At 35.7% G+C, this 27194-nt stretch overlaps 1 protein-coding gene across 1 annotated transcript in view; it reads left to right on the forward strand.

Annotated features, from left to right (window-relative positions):
* Positions 1-24023, forward strand: part of MARCHF11 (membrane associated ring-CH-type finger 11) — a 37124-nt gene extending 13101 nt beyond the window's left edge. The window contains exons 3-4 of the mRNA XM_067292409.1: positions 16418-16610; positions 23701-24023. Of these exons, the coding sequence (XP_067148510.1) occupies positions 16418-16610; positions 23701-24023 (516 nt within the window). The remainder of the gene's footprint in view (positions 1-16417; positions 16611-23700) is intronic.
* The last annotated feature ends 3171 nt before the right edge of the window (positions 24024-27194 follow it).

Consider the following 27194-nt stretch of genomic DNA (forward strand, 5'->3'; position numbering starts at 1 on the left):
GGCAGATTCCATAACATTGGCATCCACGAAGGTGTATCTTGAGAAAATGAGAGTTAACCTTAGTATGCCTTCTCTTCTTTTATGCCAAGGAAGCTTCCTCTGCCCACCAGGGAAGAGCAAACAGACAGAGTCTACCTCTTTCAAGGACATTTTGTATACCTCTTACTGCTATAATCTGAACAATCTACAATTTACAATCTACTATAACTTGTGGTTACTCCCAGCACATTGTGTTCCTCCTCTGATGACAGTATTCTGCATCTCAATTTCAGAGCTGCTGTTTCATAAGAGGAAAAAAATCTGACATATTTTGCTTGAAGAAATAAACAGCCACTGGCTCTGTTCAGAGTATGATGAATAGAATAAGAGAGTCTTGCACTCGCAGCCTTTTCCTGCACTTGCAACACTGTCCTCCACATAACCTCCTCCTTTAGAGGCCACAAGAACCATTGAAAGCTCCAATAATTCAACGTCACCCTCCAAAAAGGATACTTTGCCTTTACTTGGCTGTGCACAGTGATGAGTTAAAATCCTCATGAGACTTAATGAGGAAGATCGTTTCCTCCTCAAGCAGCACTTACAGAGTACTGTATGTTGTCTCATTGTTTTCTGGATGCTTGCACCAGGTAGTGACTTGATTAATTACTGATGCCTTCCTTGAGTTTTGTATCTGTCAAACTTAAAGGAAACATCTTCATATCATCCACTACTCAGTACACAGAAAGAAATCATCATATGCTTCTGAGGAATTTCAAAATCCTCTAGTTCAGCCTGTCTCTTTCTTCCTATAGTCCCGGCAAAAAGATCTAGAAATATGTGGAATAGTTGACTATACTTGGGAAATGTGTCTACTATGACTTACCAGGTACTTCAGTGTGTTTAGAGATTTATGGAAAACCTGCTGTGCATTCATTGAAAAGAGTTTATGGCTGTGGTTTTAGAAACTCATCTTTCCCCTGAGCATTCCCTTTATACTTTTGTAGATCTTGCTGATATGATTGCTGTGAACCTAACCATAGCAATTAGGACCTACAAGGTCTAATGACTTCAGTCTTCTAGCCTTTCAGAAGAGATGTCTTAGTTCAAAGTTACTTTCAGATGTCTTGGTGTTTAGCACGTGACACAAAAGAATCTATCTTCCTTGCACAATTCTCATACCTCAGGTCCTCATGATAACCTCCCAAAGATTCCTTTCCTCCTTGTTTGCCAACAGAGCTTTTGGACAATGGTACAGGCATCAGTTCTCTTCACCTTAAAAACCACCAGCATTTCCACTGTGCTATGTCCTCTGACCTCTAATTAGCATCTCTGAAGCATGAACAAGATGCCTTAGCTTTGCCCAAATGTTGCTCTCTTCTGCTTTTTCATCTTTCCCTAAATTTGATGATAAATTTGCCAGATTTTCCAAGCTTTGAACTATTATTGCCTCTGATATATGAATCCGTAAGGTTGTGACCTATGGTTATGGCACATAATTTCTCACTGTTCCTCTACTCCCTTCAGTAACTATGCTGACTACTGCTTTTCCAGGATTCTGACAGAAGTCAGACAAATTCTTGGGACAGAAATCCACTTCAGAAGGAGTTAAACTGTCTCATTCCCTCTGGTGATCAAAGGACTAATTCCATTCACTTTAGAGGAAAAGAGTTTTATTTAATATATTTGGGGATATTAGAAAGAAAATGACTTTAGAAAGTTAAATAACTTCATTTATAAACTCAAATTCAGGTGGAATTTTGCATTGTTTCAACGCAGTCATTAATTTGCATCTATCAAATGTTTATTTTCATTAGTAAATCAGAGCACTTTCTGAAAATTTCTGAATGTGATGGAAGGCCACAATCCTACTGTTTGTTCTCTCTGTGGCACTCAGCATCTCTCCAGGGTTTTAGAGTTCCAAAGTAGCAGCTATTTAGCTGGCTGCTAAAGAATTCTGTTACTACTTCAGATATTCATGAATATTTTCAGCTTCTAGATAGTCACTGTAATCTTTGTGGTCCCTTGAGCCTTTCTGAATTCAATTTCTGGTAAGACTTATCTTCCCTGGGATTGCTTTCTAGCCACTAGCTTCTTGTTTCTGCAGCTGTGCCCCATGACAATAGTAAAGATTTGTCTGATTCTTTCTTGCATGCAAAGCAGCATGCACCTGTGCAATTCCTTACATTAAGCTGCAAATGTGGTTCCTGAAAACTTGTAGGTGGACAATGTATCTTCTGAAAGATCATATTCTCTGATTAGCAGTAAGTATGTATTTTCCAATACTTTTGTCCCATCCATCAGCTCCTTGGGAAATGTATTTTATCATCACCGTTAATTGCAATACATGTATCTGTACTCAGCTATAATGACCTTATTGCTCCAGAACCTTGGTTTCTTCTGAGAGGAACCTGTACACAAAGGTTTTACAATTCAGGGCTGTAAGGAAGATACAAATGAAGTTTCTTTCTAAGGTTAAGGGACATCATGTTCAAAAGATGACAGAAAGCACTGTCACGGTATTTTACATATATAAACAGTTCAAGATTCCCCACTCCTTTGAAAAATATGTAGAATTATGTACTCATGGTTTACATTCTGGATTCAGTTAACATGTTGGTCAGGAGGCTGAGCCAGTTCAGTCTGGTGGACCACAAGTAGGCATTCAGGAGTGGCATTCTAAAAGCTGTTCTTCTTTTGGAAGGTTTCCAAGGCTGCTCTTCATGGTCAAGAAAAAAATATCAATCTTTCTCCTTCAGAGCTGATGCTGCCCAGTCATTCCCAGTTCCCTGACTGGAACAACTGATGAATTCTTTCCTTCAATCTCTCTTCTCCCTTAGAAGCCTCTATGAATTACAGTCAGTATGGTAACAATGGTCCTCTTCACTACAGCATAACAAAAATTGTCTGGAGTCAGTGTCAGAATATTGGCCATTTTCCTGGATCTTTTTGTATAGATTTTTGGCACATTGGGCCATAGTCAATATTCTCTACTACAGAGATGGATGCTGGATAAGTTACTAACAGTCAGCCAGGTCTGACTGGGCAAACTTATATGAAGAAGAGAATTTGGTTCTCCACCTACTGGATGTTTAAGCCGGTTGTCCCTTTGCATTCTTTTCAATAGCAGAACCAGGGCCCTTTGAAGATCTAGTTGTCTATTTGTATCTATTCCAGAGAGGTCAAAAAGAACAACTCTTTATGTGCAAGAATTCTCCAAAAGGGAAACAGGTTGTCTCAGGACTTTCTATGGGGCCAGTAAGGTGTTTTTCCAACAGTGACCTAAATTATTTTAGTCAGAGCTCAAGTCCTATTGATAGTACTGTTAAGGAATTTGGAAATAGTGCCGACTTGCTGAATCTAAGACAGAGCAATCTGAGAGCTGTTGTTCTAAAAAGAAGATTGAGACCTCCATCATATGTAATCAGTATATGTCCACAAACACAGTCACACTTTGGTCGTCTCCAGACAGTCACCTCCAAGAGGTGACTACTGTCCAGAGACGACCAAAGTGTGACTGTGTTTGTGGATATATACTTGGAAAAAAAAAAGACAATTTGCAGAACAGTATGTAGTTCTTTTAAATGTGTGTTTTCTATATATACATCTTGTACTTACGCTTCTTTCTCTTAGGTGCTTCTGGAATTGAAAGAAACTGAGGGCATTTTTATGTCTATGTGTACCACAGGAGGTGGTGTATAGGTTATGCATGACTCCTATAAGCACCATTAAGCCAAAAACATGTTTTAAGGCCTTCCAGACACAACAATATGAATGAATATTACAGTTTTTTATATTATAACCATTGCTTCTTGCAATGCTATGAATGTTAATACACAATATAACAAATCAGAAAGCTAGGTATTTTCAGTGTTCAGAAAACATCAGTTATATTGTGCAACTTAATGCAATTACTCCAAATTATTTCAGACATATTCATGATATATGCAGAGAGAAATAGTGCTTTCCTGGTATAGTGTATACACAATTAACTAAATAACTATTTTCTATTTTACAGACAGGGCCATCATATATGATAATACTTAGATATAAGTTGCAGCTCTATATAATTAAGCACAGCATCTTGAAAGTTTTCAGAGCTTTAAAATGGAGTCTTATAAGTAAGTGGGTGACCAAAACCATGGCTGTCCCTACCTATTAAAAAAAAAGATCAGTAATTCAAACAACAGCTCCTACTAGCTTGTGGCTGTGATTGTGTAACAGTACCTGAAAAGATGTACCTTCAAAAGAACTTATTGAAAGAACTGATTTTTTTCATTTTTGCTGTTTAATAAATTCTTATAATTAATAAACTAAAATTAATTTATAAATGCTACTAATAACTGTAACAAGCATACACTATGTTAATATTTATAATTACAAATGAATTATGCCTTTTAATACAAAGTTAAAATTATTATATATAATGTATATAATAAAGTTAATTCTTCCATTAGGCCAATTTTTCAAGCAGCATGGTATTTCCCATATTCATTTGCACAGTCTAAAATTTTATAATTATGACTTGTCTTCAAGTGAAGATTTATTGCATATCTTCAGTGCATTCTAATTGACTTTTGGAGCAAGTTCTGTCAGATTTTGTCCAAGCAGGAACCCAGGACTGTCTTCCCCATTGTTATGTGCTGGGTGCATAATATCTTGGTATTCTTATCATCTTGTCATTTAACCTTCACCCAGGATAGATACACGTCTTGCTTAGGCAATAGACAAGGCAACAATGTTACCTCAGAACTAAGGCTCTTTTTCTTAAGTCTTTTTGTCACACTCAAAGTCTGATGTCTCCTTTGTTTTATATCTTACAAGGAAGTATATGAAATCAGGACTGTCTCTTCCTTCATGCTGTCTGTCTTCTGGATTTTCCTAGGTCACATGAAAATTCTGATCCAATCCTTGTAAATTGGTTCAGGGCCAAAATCATCAGAAGCCAATAACTGTACTCAGGGTTGTACTCTTCACTTCTGAAACATTTCATTGCCATATAGCAATAGGAGGAGGAATGGACACTGTAGGTGCTTTTTCTCATGCTGTGCCTGCCCAAGGGTGTTCCAGAACTATTGTGAACGGTCTGATTTGCAACTGTGCATAATATTGCCGTAGGATGCAAGGGTCCAGTGAAAAGATGGTGACACACAAGCTGATTTCATATTTTATGGATTCATAGACTTCCTGGAAGCAGATAGTGGAAAGTGATAAATACTTTGTGCTTTGAACAAAACACTGCTGGCTGTTATTCTGCAACTTATTAGCTGTGCTTATCCAATCTAGTTTGTTTGTATGTCTACATTGTTTGGCTCCAGCATACTGCCATCATTTTGTATGGTGCATGACTTGGAGAAATGCATTAATACTTAGCATTTTTTCTTCTTTTATAGTACTTAAATGATGTAGAAAAGTCCTCTTTCAGTCTTCTTTTGGTATACTAGAAACTCTGAACTCTAAAATTCCAATTATATGGCATTTCTTTCACATTTCTTCCACCCTCACATCATTTGTATGGTTCTTTTCCAGAGAAGGCCTTTCCATGGCCTTTTTTTCCAGCATCCAGAACCCATTGAAATAGGTCAGAATCAGAAATAGGCCATGATGCTTTGTACAGTGCTAATATCATCTCCCTACTCTCCCCTATGGAGGTGATGTGAATATAAGAATCAACTTCATTTGCTTTCTCTTTGGTTCAGTGAATATGTGTATATTGTATGTGAATTGGAAATGTTCCAATAAATGACACTGAAGGCGTTCTACCATAGAATATCCTAAATGCCTTGTAAATCTAAGTCATTAAAATAGTATCTTAAGAGGTGGAAGTTTAAAACCTTGCTTTGACTCAGGTGAACAGTGGATTTGAATCAAGGTCTCTCACAAGAGAATACACCAACAACTAGGGTACAGATTGTTCTCAGGTGCACCCTTTATCTTTCCTCTTGTGTGTTTTGTGAAAAAATATTTAATTATTCAAAGTATCAAGGAGAGAAACAATGAGCAACCAACATCTTCAGGAAGTCCAGCTAGCAGATGAAATCTGAATTTCAGTAACTGAACTGGAATGAATACTTAAATACTTTAAACAATGTAGACAAGACATCAACAAGAAGGATGAAGAGGAGATGATTCCTATGTATATTGACTGGTGTTCAGGGCATTTTTGTGGAAGAGGCTTGTTTGGTCCCTCCATGCTGAGCAATTTTTTCACATCTTTTGGTGAGTGAAATAATATCTTAAGGAGTCTCAAGCTCAGCATTTTTTCCAGGTAAAAGTATTCAAAAGTTTGGCTAAAATTTACAAATAGTTCCTTTCTCTTCCATAAGAGATGGAAAATGATCTCCAGAACCCATTTTGTTACTGTCTTTTTGTATCCAAAGAGATAGAGGGAGTTGTATAGACAAAACATGTTTAACCCTCCTAAGATGGTCATGAAAATTGTTAATACTTCCTTCACACAGCTCTCTTATAATCTTGCTGAGACTTTTACTTCCTCTGAGTAATTACATTAAATTGGTTTTCCTCAATGTTTTGTCAGGAATGTGGACCTCCGTGCCATGACAGTCTATGCCTGAATGAGGTTTTTCAGTTTAATTTTACAGGTCATCTTTAGATTACAGAGAATGCAACAACCATAGTGGGCACTTTCATTTCCTCCATTCATTCATATTTAACTTTCAGATAATGCTATCAAGAGCACAGCTAAGTTGTAATGAAATTCATTATTTCCACTAAAGCTGCAACAGAAAATGGACAGTTCCTACTTTACAATAGGAATATTTCATATTTATTTGCATACAGTGATAGTTTTCATTCACAGACTTTCATGAAATACACATGTGCCCAAGGAACGTTCACAAATACTGGTGAAATAAGCTATAGAGGACTTAATTGGTTAGCCTCATATGAGTTAAAAGCTGAGCTGAGAACAGTTCACTTTTATCTTACATATTTCGCTCAGGTACATTTCTACAACCCACTGACTTTTAAACATTCCGTTATGTCTTTTGGGCAGCATTTGATCCTGATAGATAGCCAATTCTTCATCAAAAGTGGAAATCAGGAATTAGAAAAAATAGTACTTGGTACAAATAGGACATTTAGCAGATTTCATATTTTTGTTTCATATGCTTTTAGGCATTGAGAATACCATATTAATTATTGTGGGATGATTCCTGATCTGGGTGTGCTCATTAGAAAGGTCAGCCTTTCTTTTGAGAATGAATACGATTGCAGTTCTTACTTTAATAGTGAGAATCAGCAGGCGTTAATGTTTACAGAAACTAAATGCATCAAAGAGGGCAGGGAGTTACTTTCAGTGTACCATTAAAACTGAACACTCACCTTCTATCTCAAAGACAGTAAAAATGATCACACTTCTTCTCAAGTCTTGCCTCATTCCCTTCATTTTTTTGGCCAGCAGCCAAGAATAACTATAATCTTACTCCAAATTATTCAGAGAAAAAATGATGTAAGATAATGCAGTTTTTGTCACAGCTCTCCTTGTGGTCTCAGATAACAATTAAAACATCATTTTTTAAAAACTAAGAAGATAAAATGGTAAACTTTACTGCTTAACAGTGAATGTGCAACAAAGAGTACGATTTTAAAAGATCAACTTCTTACAGAAATGGAAGTCACCTTCATAAGAGACTGTAACCAACTGTATAATAACATAAGTGAATTGGGAGAGTTCACTTACGCTTAGTTTTATCCAGATGTTTGGAATATATAGTGGTGTTCTTTTAGATTTGCAATAGTAGGTGTGTGGCAATTTTAGTAATTTAATTCTTCTAGACAAATGCATATAGGCTTCTATCAAGGTAATGAATAGAAAGCTACTGCTGATTGTATTAGTGACTGAAAGTTTGTGCAACTTCAGATAAAACTCCTCCTTAATAAAAACCATGAAGTTGCAAAGACAAATATTGCAGACAAAAATTCAGGAACTGATGTGTACCAGAATTTCAAACTAAGCCCTCAGCAAACTATCTAAAGATATGTTCTTAAGGCATTGCCTTATAGTACAGAGCCCACAATGGCAGCCTGTGAGAAGAAGGTAAAGTGACAATGGACATCTGCCAATACCTCGAATAGTGGACTTGCTGCACATATGCCATACAAATGACTGTCATTGAACATTCACTGTGGAATCCTTGGCATATGAAGATCCTATGTCTAGGACCTCTGAGTGCTTAAGACAAACTTGGCACTGTATATAAAAAACACTTAATTAGGTATAATAATCTACATTTCTTAATTGGCTCTAAAAGAGTGTTTTTCTATCCTTTTAAAAATAGAAGTTCTCCAACTGTGAGATGACAATTTTCACAGATCTTTATGTTCTCTACTGACTGTATAACATGGATTTTGTTTTCTCTGCCAAGTACTGAATTTATTACTTATGACTGTAATGGTTGCCAATATACCAACACTGAAAAACTTAAGATTCTACTTACACTTTTATCATTCTCTTTTGGCCAGTGTATTTTTTTTAACTACATTTAGATTCCACTTGGTATAATTAAAGTATAGCAATAGACTTAAATTTTTTTGTAGGATTGTATCTTTACACATACTGCTGTCCAAAATAGTGACACAAAATGTATGTTTAAAATATCAAATTAAAATAAAGGTGCTAGAAATGTAATTTTAAGTAGTTTTGCAAATGATAGTGGAGGATATGGCAAAACTTTTGAAGGAACTATAGTATAAATTAAGCTGATTAGGACAGCATTTGGTTTCTCCTTATCCTTATGCCATCTCTTTCAATTCACCATTCTGTTTTCAGTCCTGCCACTAGACCTTTCTTTTCTACTTTGCCCCTAGGTGCTCCAGACATGAACCACTCTACTCAGCTACTTGAAGTCCTCCATCTTAAATTCACCATGCTTGCTTATATCGTGCAGTTCTGCTTTCCCCAAATGCTGCTTCTATGTCCTCTAGTTCCTTGATGTTCTTACTGATGATCAAGGAGTCTTTGCCCCCTCTGTTTGTTCACTGCAGCCACTCAAGCCCACCTCTTCATTTGACTCTGTGCAGAAAGAGAACTCCATCTCCAGGGCTAGCATGAAGCTGAAAAGCCCATACATAGGCATCATTTACCTAATATTCGGCCAGACTGATCACTGAAAACTGAAAAAGAAGACTGGTCCTGGAAAAAAACAGAACTGTGGTAGTTCTAGTCAGTTCTGTGCTTTGCTTAAGCTGAACTTTGGGGATGAATAAGCTGAAGCAGACAAATTCTCTCTACTTTGGAACTCAGCATTTTGTTTGATCTTACCTCAGAACTCTGCCAACTTACACTCAACATCAGAGAAATTCAGGGGTTGTTCCAGAGCTTAAGGTAGCTGGAGTTCAACAGCAGTCTTACAATTTCCTTTCTTGGCAACTATACACTGCATCAGGTATTACAGCAGAGATACTCCTCTAGGGTTAGTTCTGCCAGCTTTACAACTTTTTATATCACCATAACAGAATAAACAGGACTACCATATGCCAGGTTTCTCCAGATGTTCACCCCCCGCCCCCCGACTTATAATATAGTAGAATTTGAAAATTTTGTACATTTGTTCAGGACTTCCAAGTCAGAAATCTGAGATGTGTCCACTGTAAATGTGTAAGTTCTACTTAATCATGTACATGCAATGAGCCAACATTTCCAGGAAAATTAACTCAACTGCACATATGCTGCACAGATGGACTATATGTCCGCAGTAAATCTTACAGTTTTAGATGTCCCAAGTAAATACTGGTACTGCCTTCTAAGCAGGCTGAGAAGTAACATACAAGCCAAACTACTCGTATTCATGATCTGTTTGATACACAGAAAGAAAAGATAATGTGCACTATGACTATAGGCACTATATGTCTTTATAATTTATCAAAACAGGTAAGCATTAGAGGCGGACTGCAATTTTTGTGGCATTGATTCTATTAAGACATAAAAATAGAAGCCTGTAATTAAAAAACACATTTCAAATGTTTGTGTGTGTATTCAAAAATACACATTTTTTTATCCGATGTTTTCCAGGTTGGTCAGTAAGTTACATTCTATATGCGTGATTTCTGCATACTAAATGATGTATATAGAATGTTCTATGTGTGCCTCTTGCAAAATACATTAGAAAAATTAATTATCTGGTCATTTACACTATTAACAAGATAAGGTAAGAACAAGCATATCTGTCGGACTTAAATCACTGGGGGGTTTTTGTTTCTGTAAGAGTTTTTTTCATACATAAACAGATTGCAAATCCTATTATGCATAATAAATGACACTATTAAAGAACTATTTTTCCTGTCAGAGCTATCTAATTCTAGCAATCAGAGCAATTAGAGCAATCTAACAAAAACTTTTTGAAGTCATGTAATTGATACATCTTCAGGTTCATCATATTACATTATAATAGGTCACCATCAGGTTAGTCCCCTGTCAGCTGTTACTGCTGACTTTTATGTAAATATGTATTCCAGAATGACTAGAGGGAGCGAGAGTCTTCATTCAGCAATGTCCATAATAAGCTGTGTTCCTGAGAGGACAGAGTGTGGTATGACCTCCAACAGCTTTTTGGTTTAAACTATTTTGGTGGGTTACAAACGGGGACAGTTGAGGCATGCACACACTTCCTTTTGCTATGCTTGCTACTGTGATGGCAGCATCTGGTAGGGGACAGAGCAGATAGCTGGGACAATGATGTAAAACTGCCACATCAGAATTCATCAGAGAACATCAGTATCTTCAGAGACTTCAGTTAGAAGGGCAAAAGAATGCCTTGGACCAGGCCAGTCTGAATAGTGAAGTTCTATATTGCATTTAATTTAGGGTGATACCTACAGGACACAGTTGAATCATGAACACAGTGTGCACATGTATGCTGTTACTCCTCTGATCATGCTTTAAAATAATTTTTTTCAATGACTCCTTATTTGTTCTGGACTCAGAATCTTAGTCTCATTGACCTCAGGGTTAGTAAACTGATTTAAACAGAATGTAAATGTGGCCCCTTGTTTGTGACAACATGCTTGAAAAAATCCAGCACTAATTGCGTCACAAATTAAATAAGTGATAAAGGTATCATATAGCAAAATATAATGTTTCCCCTCACAAATGCAGGACAACCCATGTACACCTTCTATTTCATCATCTGTTGCTTGCCTTCCTGAGCTGGTACTGCCATATGTAGGAAGGCTACTGTCTCATCTACTTTGGGGAGCCATATGGAACATTCATATGTTCTTTATTAAGAATGTAAGAAAACCTGTAGTTCTACTGCAGTCATTTTTCATGTAATGTATTCTGAATACTACTTCAGTCTCAATCAATGCTTTTAAAATTACTTTTCTGCCATGCATTTTACAATAATCAATGGGCTTTTACAAGGGACCATTAAAAAAAAAGCTAAATTAATATCAATATAGCTCAAAGACGACAAGTCGTTGAATATTATATTCATCTTTATGCTATTAAGAACATGGCTATAACTGTATTAACTTTATTCTTTAGCAATTAGATCTTCAAAGCAATATGTTTCTTTCAATTTCTGGAAGTCTCAACTTAAAAAAATTAGAAATTCCTCTTGACAGAGTACTAGAACAAAAGAGGAACAATGGTTCTGGAGTCAGCAATAGAACTACAGTATGCCATTAATGTACCAGACTCCCACCTGATTCATGAAAGGCAGACCAATGGTAAATAAAAGATTAAAAGAACCAAACATAATGAAGTGACAGTAAAAGAGAAAATGTAGGAAATTTTCAAAGGACAGAAAATAGAATGTTATATTAAAATCAGAATCTTGAATTCTTATTTTGTTTATAAAGGCTCTATCTACAAGGGAAATTTTCACCATCATTGTATATTAAAGTAAAAAAATTCATTCTTTTCAGAGGCAACAAGGACTGCATAGTATATTGTACCACTATGGATATGGTGGGAAAGAATTAATGTGAAATGGGATTCTATTTCACAGAAATACAAAGGAGAAAATATTTCTTTATGAGTCTCTTAGAAAAATTAGGCACGGTATTGTTATAGTTATCCAGATACAAAATATTTGAAGTTTATTTTTTAATTTCTATTTTTTCAAAGTTGTTAATCTTTCTTACAATATTTATTTTTCAGGTTCATGTACCTTAAAGAAGCCAAAATTGACAAAGACTGTATAAACGTTTTCTAACTGGCAAAATACTTAGCTAAAAGAACTGTTACTGATTAAAGAATGTATAGCTAGCAAATGACAAAAACAAATTAGGAAGTTATAATTTCTAATCACGAGCAGGTTAAGAGTTATGTGGCAAGTTATATGAAGAAAACAAGAAATGTATTTATGGAAATATTGGATTTAAATTAATAGGACACACACTAATAATGAGTCCATTCAATTCAGAATGTTAAATAATTCAGTCTGTAAAATTCTAAATGCAATTTCTCAACATTAACTATAATTAGAACACTTTTGTTAACACTATTTTTGTGACTTCATTATGGTAAGGAGTTAATTTGAAATTAAAAGATGAAGTGATTATAACAATGTATAATGGGGCATGCAATGAGGAAAATGGTCAGAATAAATCAAATAAGGCTTAAATAGCTTTTGATACTATAAACAGAATTTTAGTCTTAAAAAAGAGTCTTTTGTTCCTAAGTATTTGTCTCCACGTATACTCACACATACTAGCTACACTGTGCACAGGACTTTGGATAAAAGAAGGCAATGTGACCACAACTCAGGTTCCTCTTCGCAAGTCTTGTTGTGAAATGGAATTCCACCAGAGGACACAGTCCTACATAGTTCCTCTCATTGCCTAATGGCCAGTATTTTCCATGGCTAAGTAAAGGACTAACCTTTTCTCGTAACTATGGAATATCTTATTCACTATGGGAAGAATGTGTCTGTCTCGTACTAAATTTTAATATATTTGTCTTTTACAATTCATACTTGAACTCAACAAAAGTTGTGGGGAAAAAAATTATGGAGTTAGGGGTGAAGCATTAATTTCCCAACAGGCAATCTCAGACTAGGGATTCTGAACCAAAATTGATTTTTTTTGTTGGAGGAAGGAGGAAGCTTTATGGGTTAAGATAAGCTAGCCATCAGGGACATCTACAATCTTCTTGCCATTAGCACTAAGAAGGGACATATCCAGAAACCAGAAGGTCCCCAAACTGATCACATCTTAGAACCTGATACCAATCATGGTGAAGAATTAACTCCATCCACATGGTCATTCATATGGTGTTGGGTTTTTACAGCAGACTGCTTGGAATGACAAGGCAAGTTATTGGCTTTGCATAAAACGCATTGGGCCTCTTGAATGCCTTCTATCTTACATGCACAATCCTTGCTCCTCTATATACTGTGGGATCTCATTAATGTTTAACTTTCAGACTACATTAATAGGAATATACCTTTCCTAAAATGTGTAAATTGTGATATCAATATCATTTGGTAATTGCTGACCTTCATACTGAGGAAGAGGGAGTCGTTTCTTTTGTAGAAGAAAGGCAGAAGATATCACAAACGACAAGGTGGCAGAGTAACAGAAGAAAACATTGAACCCCCCCTTTGGGGTTCTTTGCACTCTTTTATCTGTTCTTTGGTCTTTAAAAGCAAAGAAGGTAGGAACTGCTATCTGTGGAAGGCTTGTGCACGCTCTCAGTAATTGCAGTGTTTCCCTTTCCTGGTTGATAGCATGCTAACATGCTGAATCTTTGGACTTTCTGAGCTTACTGAGGTTGAGAGACTCAGTTACTTGCATTCTTTATAGGCACTTAACTCATCTGATCAGGAGAATAGCAAAGTAACTAGAACACATTCTCGAGAAGATACTATGAAGAGGTGAGGATCATATCTATGTTTCTTCAGACTTTTCAAGGTCAAGCTTTTCTAGAAAGAAAAAGGTTGGGGAAAGCCAACAGAAGCCCTCATGAGATCCTTTCGAGGCCTTTCATAGAGAAAGATCATAAGAGTGGCTGATTCTGCTTGAAAGTGGGAGATAGGAATAGAAATTGGCATGTCAGGCAATTCCAGAATAAAGGGTGGTCTTTTTGTATTTGGACTGCATGTACATTCATTATTCAACTATGCTACATTGCTTATCCCAAATGTTTGGACTACTTTTCCTTTTGTTGTTCAGTGACATCTTTGAAGAATAACTATGAATAATCTACATTAAAAAAAAGGGGAATTCCAAATAAGCTAAAGTGAGTTTATGAAATAGGAACTTCTACATTTCTGAAATTACACTGTGAAAGATTTGCTGTTTATCTCAGGTATATAATATTTTTTTAAGTTTATTGCCAGCCTCTTCCATGAATTTGACAGTTTAATATTTTGTGACAGTTAATACATAAAACTATATTTTACTTCATGTAAATGTACTTTGACTTCAGGCATTCTGAACAAATTTATTATGGGTCTGTCTCACATTGATAATGAAGGAAGACAGGAAAAGGTACATAACCAATAGCATTTTTGACAGTTTTCTGCCAACTCACACTATGTGGCTTCTGCTGAGAAATGAAAAATAATTTTTCTCATGAACATATTATCCCTATAGAATCTAGAGAGAATTCTATGGATTTCAGTCCTGACATTCAAGTCCTGTATGCAATTAGTATCTTAGTCATGACAAGCCCAGACTTTTCTATCATGTATCACTTGTTACTGACCGTGCTTAATCTTATAAAAAAAATTCTAACAAATGAACTGGTAGTCGCTCCACTATAAGAAAGGTATCATTTAATTTGAACTGCCCCATTCCAGCATCCTAAGTTTGATGAAATGGATAGTATGAGTTTAATAAGTAACTATAAAAGGATAATATTTCAAGATACACAATTTACAAATTGGTATACAACTATCTTTTTGTACTGTTATCTTCAGAAGGCTGCAAAATGAGAAGACAAGCAGGAGTAGATGTGCAAATTAGGCAGCAGTAGAAAAGCTAATTAAAAAAGCTGAAAGACAGCAGATGGGGAAAGGACCTCATTGCTCAGCCAGGCTCTCCAGAGTAGTGCCTGGTGGGAGAGAGAGCGAACAGTCATAAGTTGAAACAAGAGAGGTCAAGACTGGATATAAGGAAAAGCTTTTCCACCATGAGGACAGTCAAGAAGTGGAAGGAGGTTGCCCAGAGAGGTTGTGCAGTCTCCATCCTTGGAGGTTTTCAAGATCTAACTGAATAAAGCCCTGAACAACCAGGTCTGATATCATGGCTGACCCTGCTTGGAGCAGAAAGTTGGACTAGAGACCTCCTGCAGTCCCTTGCAACCTGAATTATTCTATCACCTATGGTCATACAGTACTGAGTACCCAACTGCTGGGAAAAAGAAAAAGCTTTTTTAAAGGAATGGTAGAAAGGAAAAAGTATTTCCAGATGGGAAAGAAGTAATAGAGCTCTTAGTTCAGTAGTTCTTTCTCCACTTCTTCTGCATAGCAACCCTAGAAGGGGGCAGCCATATTCAAAATTAGGAACAGGAAAGATATCAGTCTAAAAATTATACATCATACTAGTGCTGGAGTAGGTTATGGGACTAGAATGGAGAGTCTGCTAAGCCAATTTAGGCAGTGAATCAGCCAGGAAAGACCATACATGATAGGTGTAATTTAGAATGCTTTTTCCTTATGCTGTGTTTTGCTTTTGTGACTCTTTGTTATAATGAAATTTTACTTCTATCCTTATCCTGACAATTCAGTAAGTGTATTCTTTTATATTTAAATCTTGTCACATCATAAATCTGAGTCACTCACACACAGAGGATACAGCCTTCCTCAGAAAAGCAGACATAATTAAGGTGCACTGAAATGAAACATGCATGTTTCCTATGTTCAGGGCTCCTCCAGAGTTTTCAGATTGCTTCCATACAATGATGCAAGTGTCTGTATGTAGACTGCTAACACTGATTTATGCAGAGACATGCAACTCCCTTGGTATGCCTGGAGGTAGCCTGGAGCTTCTTGATGAGCATCAGGAAAGTGAAAAAATGGCTTCAGACTTGGAGGGGGTGAGATGAGAAAGAAATTGTCACTTTCAACTTGTCACACTGACATAAAGGTTACTTAAGATTGTCCTCCCCACATTGTTTTTGTTCTGTCCATTATCATACAAATGTGAAAGGCCATTCCTGAGACTAAATATATTTTTGCCTTTGCATTCAAAGCAAAAATAAAAATAAGGATAACTCTTCTGAAGTTCACAGCTAGATGGAGATGACAGTGATGCCTGGGGGGTTGGGGAAGCAACTATCAGTTTCACTTTAACTAAAAGTGAAATAGTTAAAAAAAGTTCTGTAAAATTTCAGTATCAAGAATACTAGTAAAGATCTATGAAGATATGTACAAATATTAAAATAATTCTTGATTTCAGGAAAAAAGTGGGGTGGAATGTACGATCACAGAAAATAACATATTTATCTTATACAACTTTGTTTCTCTTTTAGTGGCAAAGCATTACTATAACACTGGTTGAGAAAGTGCAGATGGTTGCTGTAATCCTAGGATCTCTGTTCTTAGTAGCAAGTGTGACTTGGCTTCTATGGTCAGCCTTCAGCCCCTATGCAGTATGGCAAAGGAAGGACATCCTTTTTCAAATCTGCTATGGAATGTATGGTTTTATGGATCTAGTATGCATAGGTAAGCTCAAAAATGTTAAACAGCACAGACTGTGGTTTAAGACTATGACTATCTATTTTTCTAATTGGTCACTCCAGTTCTTTGCAGATTTATTCTCAGTTGATACCTTTGGCAAATACTACTTTTTAGAGTGTTACAAATACTGCAAAGAGAGAAGAACCAAAGAGGCTTTACTCAGAATAATCAAAGCTTCCCCCCAAGATGTTAGTGGTGAGAACAGGATCGGTTTAGATTACTTGAAAGTATAGATAGCTAACAAAGCTCAAGAAGTTAAACAGGTGAAAATAACAAAGGCTTTACTAAAAGAACTAGTAAAATTATGTGCTATCACATCTCCCCCTGCTGCTACTTTGCATCAGATATTGTACCATTATCAAGCACAGAAGAAGCCCTTGAGGATGTAATCAAACTATACATCCAAAACTAAGATGTACGGACTTACACAGATCACTGTGCTAGTAAGAGAGAAGAATAAAGAAGGCTGGCATGAGTTGTTTGACCATCATAAACACATATGAAACACTAGTGCTAAGTATGATAACTTACTATACTATTAAAAAGTCTCAAATTATTTAACTTTAGCTGCAGTCTTAGAAAGGAGAATGCAATTTATTGCAAAGCTATTTTGACCAGTTTTGAACTATCTGAAAATATACAGATCCAGAAACATTTAAGTAGAAAATTTTTTATTAGTTAGTAAACCAACTTTGATTAAATGTTAGAATAGCTGCAATTAATTGTGGAGAGAATTTAATAACTTGGAGCAAACAACATTAAACCATCTTCTTAGAAATGCAATTCCAAGAGAATCCAGAGGTCAAATACTATATCATGTTTGATTTGAGATTTCTGAGTGATAAATGTTGATGTTATCCCAATCTCATATATGGCAGTTCTGAAAGACAGTTCTGAATTCTGCTCACTAAGGTGCAAAGAAACAGAGTGATTCTTAATATCCAGGCTTTTGCTCCAACCACAAAGTCATATCATCTTTTACTGACACCATTTCATTACAGTCAGAGCATTTATTTATATTTCAGCTGGATCATTAGTTCTATTTATTTTATTATTTCTATAAGAGGAGCCCATTCTGGAATATTTTACAGCACAGGCTTTCTTCTGTGAACCTAAGCCTTCTTAGTCATAAAAATGAACTGAACCTAGGTCTCTAACTCTCTGGACAAGTACTTGGGTTTTAAATGAAAAAAAAGGGGATCAGCTACATGTCCTCTTAGGTGCTGATTTTTGAATACCACTTGTTCCTGCTTAGCACTTAATTTCTGATGTTTTTGCTTTTGTTAAAAAAAACCCTCTAAATAGATACAAAAGTGTTTTGCTTCAGGCATATTAAACTTTTCATTTAAATGGAATTCCAGCTGTGGCATAGATAACAATTTTCAAAATTTTCCTTTATTTTGGATTAACCAGTTGGAGTAACCAGTTATTTCAAACTATTTTAATTTGTTTCCATGTGTTTGTTCAAACAGCTTAATCAAATTAATCTCAAAGCTAATTGAGACTGTCCGTAGATGAACAAGTAAAAATTAGTGAATTCATCTACAAAAATAAACTATATTAAGGCATGGCTTCAATAGATTGGTACATGTAGCCATGTGCCTGCCTTCCAAGCCAGACAGGGTCAAGCCCCTTCTGGACTGGAAGCTACTGAGCTAACGTGTACCAAACATAGCCATGGAGCTTCTAGCCTGACTGGCACCAAGCAGTAGCAAAGTGGATGTACAACTATATTCACCCACCAGATAAACTGACCTGTCTGTAATTACATAAATGCATATTTTACAGTCATATCATAAATAATAAATCTGATATTTTTATGTTACTTTACCTGAAACTGACTGTGATTAAATATATCACTGTTTGTGATTATTAAGTTTAGTGCAGGTGTGACTGAACAATTTACTAAACTAAATCCAGAAATTCAGAAAGCTGTACACAGGCAGCTTGGTAACTGTGTAGAATTCTGCTGATTCAGATTCATTCAGCCCACTCATTCTGCATATATTTTAAAGTAATCTTCTGCATTCTGTAAGCTTGTAAGAATAAGAATTCTTGTAACTTTTGAGAATATTTATTAATATATTCAATTTTATATTTTAATTTCATCATAAAGTGAGGGCTTTTAGACTGAGAAAGCATTTGAATAAAGTTCCCTAATAGATGAATGTAATGTTTATCCTGGAATGACTTAAAAAACACAACACTGTCCATTATGCTAATGATTTTCTGAAGGCATTAACATATGATTTTATCATTGCATATTATATATAGTCTCTTATATCCTACAGCTTGTAATGCTTACAGCCAGCCACAGTTCCCACTCAATATTTCCTCTGCTATCATTTCCTCCTTTTGTAGAAAGTCATCCATGACTTTCTCTGTCAGTTAGATCTTAGTCTTACAAAGGATTTGTGGTGAGTTAATACCAACAGTACTACTAGAATCTGTTTATTTCCATGAAAATCTATGCATGTGTAAGGATTTGCTTTAGCAGCACACATTTCAAGACAAGTGCTTGTTATTGGTGGCATGACCAAGTATTCCAGCTGCCTTCAGTTATGCCTACCTATAGCTTTGCATAAACAATATAAGTATTTTGGCCATTTGTAAAGTGTAAAAATCTGTACTTCTGAAGTGTTTTGTTGTGGCCATTTTTAAAAGCAGTTTGCTCACCGATAATGACATATTTATGTGTTCTCTTTGAAAACTTGCACATATTAATTTCTATTTTTCCAACGGCTGATTTATATTCCATAGGTAATAGATGGTTGTATTCCATAGGTAACATACCACCCACTTCCTTATGAAGTAAATTATGTTTAACATATACTTTAATTCCTAGTCTTGTTTTTCATTTTACCAAAATAAATATCTCAGAAATTACAGATCACCAGTACTCCATTCCAGCATACATATTTTATTTGTATCAGTTGTCTTCCTCATTCTACTCTAAATTCATCCAGGATTCTAATCTCTTCCTAACAGGATTGTCTTTTTTACTTATCAGTGTTAACCCAACAAGTCTCTAGTTTGTGTATTTCTTCACCTAAACTGGGCATAAAGCTGTTCTCTTCAAATATTGCTGATGTAGAAGTTCTCCTAAGGCAAACCTTGACCATTTTAATCAGGTTACCTGTTACAAATCCAGAGCTATGTGCAGTGGTAGTGGTAGAATCAGAACATCCATGTTAGGATTACCAAAGGCCGTGAGTTGATGAGTTAATATGAAAGGAATGAATGATCTAAGCCCCTTATTTAGACACTGAAGGACAGTACGCTGTCTTTGCCATTCTATTTTGTAGGCCTAACAATCATTTCTCCTAACACTGGAGTCATATTATTTTATATATTTGCATTGGAAAGCAATCATAACTTTAGTCATAAAAGGTTTCAAGGTGGACAACCCCCCTTGCAAATAATAACAGCCCAATTGCAATCCCAGAACAACTGTGCAGTTTCCCTAGAGCCTGAAAAGCAACTGTAACATTGTACTGGAAATGTGAGTGGTGCTAGTACTACAGCAAGGGAGTAAGAGATGGGAGCCAATGTGAGGCATGGATAAAGCTCTGTTAAAGCTTCTCTCCCTGCCCAGGGAATTTGATGCCTAGCAACATTTTGCAAGTTGTAAAATTGTACAAGCTGAATTTATAACTAACCCAACTAACTGCACTTAGTATTTCTCTATTCAGAAAGCCTTCTTTCATGTTTTATCTAATTCTAAATAGTTTAGAAAGAGTTATATTGCTGTTTTTAGAGTGGATATGTTTCACTTCAATGCTTTCATCAATTTCCTGATTTTTTTTTTGTCTTTGTGGACCTAGATATAGAATAGGATTAAGAGACGGCATTTTTGTCCAGTGATAGAGGCTGTTTCAGAAAAGTGTCTTTTATTCCCCAGTAAAAGTCTGTGATGTCTGCAAGGCTTTTTTAAGGCCACAGATTTCCTCTAAATTCTGGACCTGCAAGAAATTCTAATAATGTCTGCTTCTGGAAGGACCATTCCTAAATTACTATAAGTTAGATCAGTGTGGTAAGACAATATTGGCGCCTAATACCACATCTGAACTATGAGGAGTTACCTTCGCGTAAAGACATTCAGTATGAAAAATTTCAAGTATCCCTGTGACTCAGAATAAGAAACCCTTTGGACAGTGCCAAAGAAAGAATCTCACAGTACTTTGCAATAAAAGAAAAAAAAATATAATCCCCCCGAAACCCAATTTTCTGGATCCCACTATACTCCCTACATCTTAGAAACAAATCCTGAAGACAAAGCCTTCTCAGAGCCTTATGACATTTTGATGGGTCCATCAGCCCAAAACTCTGTTCCTAGTAGATGTTAACAGGACAGAACAACTAACTACCAAATTCTAACACTTTCTCTTGGGATCGTTTGGTTCAAACAAGGTATTCTGCTGATCTGTACTTTTTCCCCAAGCCTAGGATTGTGCAAGTATGTTCTCTGTGCTGTTGAAACCATGACATCTGGAACAAAACAGTATTATTTCTCTGCTTGAAAATACCTTTCAGAAGAGATCAAAGATCTATTGGAATTATTTTGCCTCTTCTATATAGGTCTTTTTGAATCTGTAGTTTTACCAGATGGGAAATGAACCTACTTTATAAGAGGGAATTATGAAATTACTCTTTCTCTCATTAAGCATTGCCCAATCTGATAACTTTATTTCAAGCCTTGCAATATTTGATCCTTTGTTCCATTTTAAAGAAAATCTTCTCTTCCTTGCCATCATTGAGAAAAGATTGAAAACATAATTTCAGTAAATTTTGAAAGCTCAAAAAACAGAAAAAAGAAGTGCTTAAAAAACAGTCCTATGATTTTTTTTCTTTCACAATTTTGGTTTTTTTTGACAGTTTCAATGTACTTTACATACCCAAATGATTCTTTATCCACTGCTTTCTTCTCTATTTCAAAATATGTTGCATGTTCAGGTTGCAATGGAGAGCAAGCAGGTATCAGAAATCTTTATATTGGGGAAAATGGGTTCTCTCAGTTTTGCTTCATCACAGTCTTGAAGGAAATGGGGCCAGACAGTACTATGATCCAGTGACAGAAACAGGGAATGCACAGGTATGCTGTTACCCCTCTACCATTCCACAGAAAATCTAACAGGAAAAAAAAGTGATCTTAGTCACAGTAATAAAAACATGACTTGTTTGATTTGTAGATTAATCCTTTCTAAGACAATACAGACAGTCCGATGGTGTGTTTATGTATTAACATGGCTGCTAAATATTTAGAATAGGTTGCTTTATTTATATCTGAAAAGATGGAGTTAGACATCTTGCAATCAAGAAAATTTACCACTAAAATGCTATGTTGCTACAAAACAAATTTACAATATCTAACATTTCATTAAGTTTATATTGTCTTAGTTCTACTGCATTGAATGCTTCAATAATTCTAGGCAACTTAAAAGGCTTACAGAGTTGCAATATTTGCTATCATGCCCTTCTGAAAGCAATCTTTGTGTTTCTCCATCTTTAAAAATAATGTCCTTTAAAAATGTATTAGAATATGCATTCCTATCTGAAAATCATTGCACTTGAATCTGAAGCTTGCTATTCATATAAATGTTTTTACCATCATTTCTACCTATATCATCTTTCTTTGAATGCCTCATTTCTGGTATCATTTAACTCTGCTAAGAGTCCTCAGACTCTTAAACCACAAATTCATTCTGTAGGAACAGATTTTATACAGTCCCTTAGCATACAGAATTATAGCCTATGGCATCATAGATTATAATATAGATTTTTGAAATATATAGGCACATTTTGGGTAAGAAACACACTGGACAAGTAGTTTATAAATGTGTTTGTTTGGCTAGGCAGGCTACTCTCCTCCCAAAGCAGGGAATCAGAGACAACATGTGATGTTGCTCAGAAACATACAAATTGCCAGGCTTTTTGAGAAGAAAAACCTAAGAAGAAGGCTGAAGTTTCCTGAGACTCCTCAATAAATCCATATTTGAAATATTTATACATGAAGAATGTGCATGTATATGTGCATATTTATATACATAAATATATATATATACACACACATATACATATGAAAAACCGTGAGTTTCATTAAAGTTAACAGAATTGCTTGCACGCTTACAGTAAACAAATACTAGCTAGATGGAAGCAGATTGTCTAGTCAGGACTCCAGATAATCTATATTTTGCTTGAAGGACATTTTAAAAGGTTTCCTCAATTTTTTGCCTACTGAATTTTGAAGAGAAAGAATAAGGCCTATCATCCTTGCCATCCTTATCATAGTTAATAATGACATTTATCTCTTTTTTCTTGCTCTACTGAAGCAAGAAAGGGAAGGCATTCTTCTTATAGCTGTTTCAAGTTGTCATAAACCTTCTGTGATCCCAAACTGAACAAAAATATGAAAACAGTAATATTTGTTTGTAAGGATTTGTACAAAACATGCTACAAAACATTCTTAAATCAATTTAAGACCATCCTGTCCCTTACAATAGATCTCAACTTACTTAAAGATCTAGTTAAACCACTACAAAGCTACAAAGCTACAAAACAGTATAAAACAGTATTTAAGCTGTATTTAATGTGAACAAGGTTCACACTAACTTAAACAGTCAGTTTACAAATCTGCTGGCAAAATTGATTTATATTGGTTTACTTAAACCCAAATACTTTATTCAATTAGGCACTCTCAGGTGATGCCAGTATTGGCATACGTTGAGTTTACATTTGAAAGGATTTTGTTGCTAATTATGAGGGCTAGGAAATTTGTGTAAATTTTGGATTTTGATTAACTATATGAGGGAAAGGTTAAAAATGATTATAAATATACATGTACACTAAATGCCTGCATGCTTTTCCTCCTAATCTTAAGCACATGAATAGTGTTCATATTGCATATGTATAATTTATTGGAATTATCAGTTGCTAATAATTTAATGAGCTCTGCTTAATTTGACAGCAATTGCCAGATTCAATACCATGTGGCATTATGAAGTTACATCTTTATTTGCTGTCGAAATGTTATCCAGTGACATTTTGTACAAACTAATAAATCTTTTCTTAATTTCAGGACTGATAGTACATGAAGGTGCATCTGTTTATCGAGTATTTAAGCGCTGGAGGGCTGTCAATCTACACTGGGATGTGTTAAATTATGATAAAGCTACAGACATAGAGGAGAGCAATCGAGGAGAATCCTCAGCAGGAAGGACATTGTGGTTACCACTGACTGCATTTAGAAACAGAAATTTAGTTCATCCAACACAGTTAACCTCACCAAGATTTCAGTGTGGCTATGTATTGTTACAGCTGTTCAACCGTATGCGACCTCAGGAAGACTCATCAGAGGATAACAGCTCTGGGGAAGTAGTGATGAGAGTGACCTCAGTGTAAAGATTATGCTCACTGTGCTACACAGATAAGGATAATGTGCTCTGATGTTTAAGGACGTTGGAATGTAGTTACAATGAATGGTGAAACCATTAACACTTGAAAAATATATATACACATTTTTTAAAAATTTAATGCTTTTTATATGATCAGCTAAATCACAAATACATTTTTCTGAAAAAATGGTCTCTTGCTTTTTATATAGTCTGGTTTATTAGATCTTTTTGTCAATTTGTATCTGAGGTGTATATGATATAATTTAATTCTTAGGTCTTTGAATGATGAGGAAACTCATTTTTAAGTAAAAACATATTTAAATGTATTTTCTTAAACTTTGGCTTTAACCCACTACTGTTATTTTCCAACTGCCATGAGGATTAAACTCAACAATCTTCTTTCAAAAAGAAAAAAAATGCTAGCACAAGTTAAGTATTGTTTCTTTTCTATATCTTTTGCTGTTGTTGTTGTTTGTAGCTCAGTTCAGATTTATGAAAATAAGTAAGGGATATAGTGTCCCTTACCCAATAGGTGCCCTACAAAACATGAGGGAAGATGCCAACTCTTCTTTTCTTTCAGCTCTCCCACATGGACATGCAGGATGTCAGATGCAAGTATCACACAGACAGGGATAGAGACTGCTGGAGACTGGGGACTGCTGGGGTTGTGCCTGCTCAGAGAAATAACATTGCCTTCCAAGCAGTGGTGCTGCTTTCAGCAACCTGTGAATTTCCAATAGCATTCTGACTACAGGGCGTTACCCACCCGTATTGTTTAAAATAAAGAGGAAATGTATATTACAACTGCTGGAATAACAATGAATCCTAACTGAACTGAAGTAGACTTAATGCAGAGTCTTAATTCTGCCAGGTAACAAATCAGGATATAAAAATGAGTCAATATTCATCTTTATCATGATAGCTAATCAGTGCTGTGAAGTTTGCTTCTCTGGTCTCATCTCATGGCAGAAATTCCAATATCATTTAATCAGAAATAATTGGAAATAATTTCCAAATGAATAATTTAGCCTGTTGCAAATCAAGATGAAAAAGTAAGGCTGACTCTGATGGCCCTCACTCATTTACAACAGTTACACCTTTTTCTCTTTCAAAATAAATTATAACAAATGACTGAATATTTGTAGGCATACATTGTGCAGTAACTGAAGTACTGTGGCTGGAAATTTTCCTTTCAGGGATCAACAAGATGGTGCTGGAATCAGTCTATACCTTCCCTATGTAAGAAGCTCATGTGCTAAGACCAGACAAAGGGGACTTCTGTGACTACACTTGAAAGTGAGATTGGAGCTCGGAGGCCCTTTATATATTCATAAGCATTTAGCCAATGAACTCTACATGGGGCATAACTCTTTGCATCACAATCTCACAAATTCAAATTTACACTTACAAACAAGCTACTTCTCTTTAAACACTTAAAGTGAAAAGAAGTATTTAAGCCATGAACAACAAAATACTCTCAATAAAAGCCAATTTATATGCTCCCTGACAAACTATTAATATACAATTGGCAATCTCATCGAGAAACTGAGAATTCACTTCCAGAATAGCTTTAAATAATTTCCCAAAGGAGGAATTTGTGGAGAAACAGAAGGTGAGAGAAACTATGTTAGGGAAATCTGCTGTATTACTGAGAATTAATTATTCTTAATTATTATTTAAACGAAACCCTCTTTCCCAGAAGGAGCACAATTCCATATGACCAAGTTGAAATCAGAATTAGAATTAGAATTTGTAATACAAGGAGAATTCATTCTTTGCTCAATATACTTAAAAGGTTATGTTTCATGCCTTTTAGGTATGGTCTTTACAGCATCCTAAAAACAAAATTGAGAAGTACATGAAAACTTTTTGTTGTAAAGAAATGTTTTTCATTCACATCCAAACAATTAGGGTGCCGGAAAAAAATGACTCATCAGAAAAGATCGACAGATCTAATTTAAGAGAGGACAAGATCACTGTGTACAAATATTTGAAAGACACCTGGGTCCAGAATGCTTAATAACAGCTTTTGAGGGAAAAAAAATGGTCCAACAAGGAGTAATGAAAAATAGTAGTAAGAGAAATGTTTAGAGCAAATATCAGAAAAGTCTTTTTAATAGTAAGATTTGTGATAATTAATTATAATTAATTGTGATAATTAAATAAGGCACAATAATTCTTCATATGTCTGCATTTATATATTTCTACATATAGAAAGCAAGATCAGGAAATGATAATCAGTGGCAGGATAGTATGGGCAGGGCGCAGCTGTGAAAGAAATGAAATCTTTGGCTGTATTGTACTGAAGTATGTTTTCAGTAGCAAGAGTGCCTTGTGCAGGATATAAATATTTCTTCATTGACCTTGCATTTAGATTTGTGCAATACTACATTACTGTCATCATCTACATGAAAGACAGATGAATAGAAATTGGGAAAAGTGCAGATAGGGGATATTAGAATGATAAAGGAATAGGGACTTTATTTCACATGAGGAAATTAGCGTGGCTTATTCTGCTTAAGAAAACAAAGGTTGAGAATGAATGGTACTGCTCTCAGTTAATAAATTGCAGAATGAAAGTTCTTGAAGATACAACTATGGCACAAGAATTCAAGGGCACAAGTAGGTCACAAATAAATTTAGCTGGAAGTTTTAAAATATTCACAGAATCACAGAACAATTCAGTCGGAAGGGCCAGAGGGAGGTCATCCAGTGCAACCTCCAAGGTCACCTATGAGGTCAGAATAGGTTGTTCAGTGCTTTATCCAGTCAGGTCTTTAAACCCTCCAAGGATGGAGACTGCACAGCCTCTCTGGGCAACCTGCTCCACTGCTTGACAGTCCTCAGGGTGAAAAAGTTTTCCTTCTGGCCAAAGTAAATCTCTTATCTTGTGTCATCCTATGCCTCTGCCTCTTATCCTCCCACAATGCACTGCCTGGCTCCATCTTCTTGATAACCCCTTCATAAGTATGGGTAGGCTGCTGCGAGGACCCCCTGAAACTCTCTCTTCTCCAACCCTGTCCCCAGCCTCTCCTCACAGGGCAAGTGCTCCAGCCCTTGACCAGCTTGGGGGCCCTCCATTAAACTATCTAGAGTTTAACTGATGCCTTTCCTGTATTGAGGTGCCCAAAACTGGATGTGGTATTCCAGATGTGCTCTACTGAGCGGTCAGTAGAGG

The sequence above is a fragment of the Apteryx mantelli genome, chromosome 2 (assembly GCF_036417845.1).
Source record: "Apteryx mantelli isolate bAptMan1 chromosome 2, bAptMan1.hap1, whole genome shotgun sequence".
Classification (NCBI taxonomy): Eukaryota; Metazoa; Chordata; class Aves; order Apterygiformes; family Apterygidae; genus Apteryx; species Apteryx mantelli.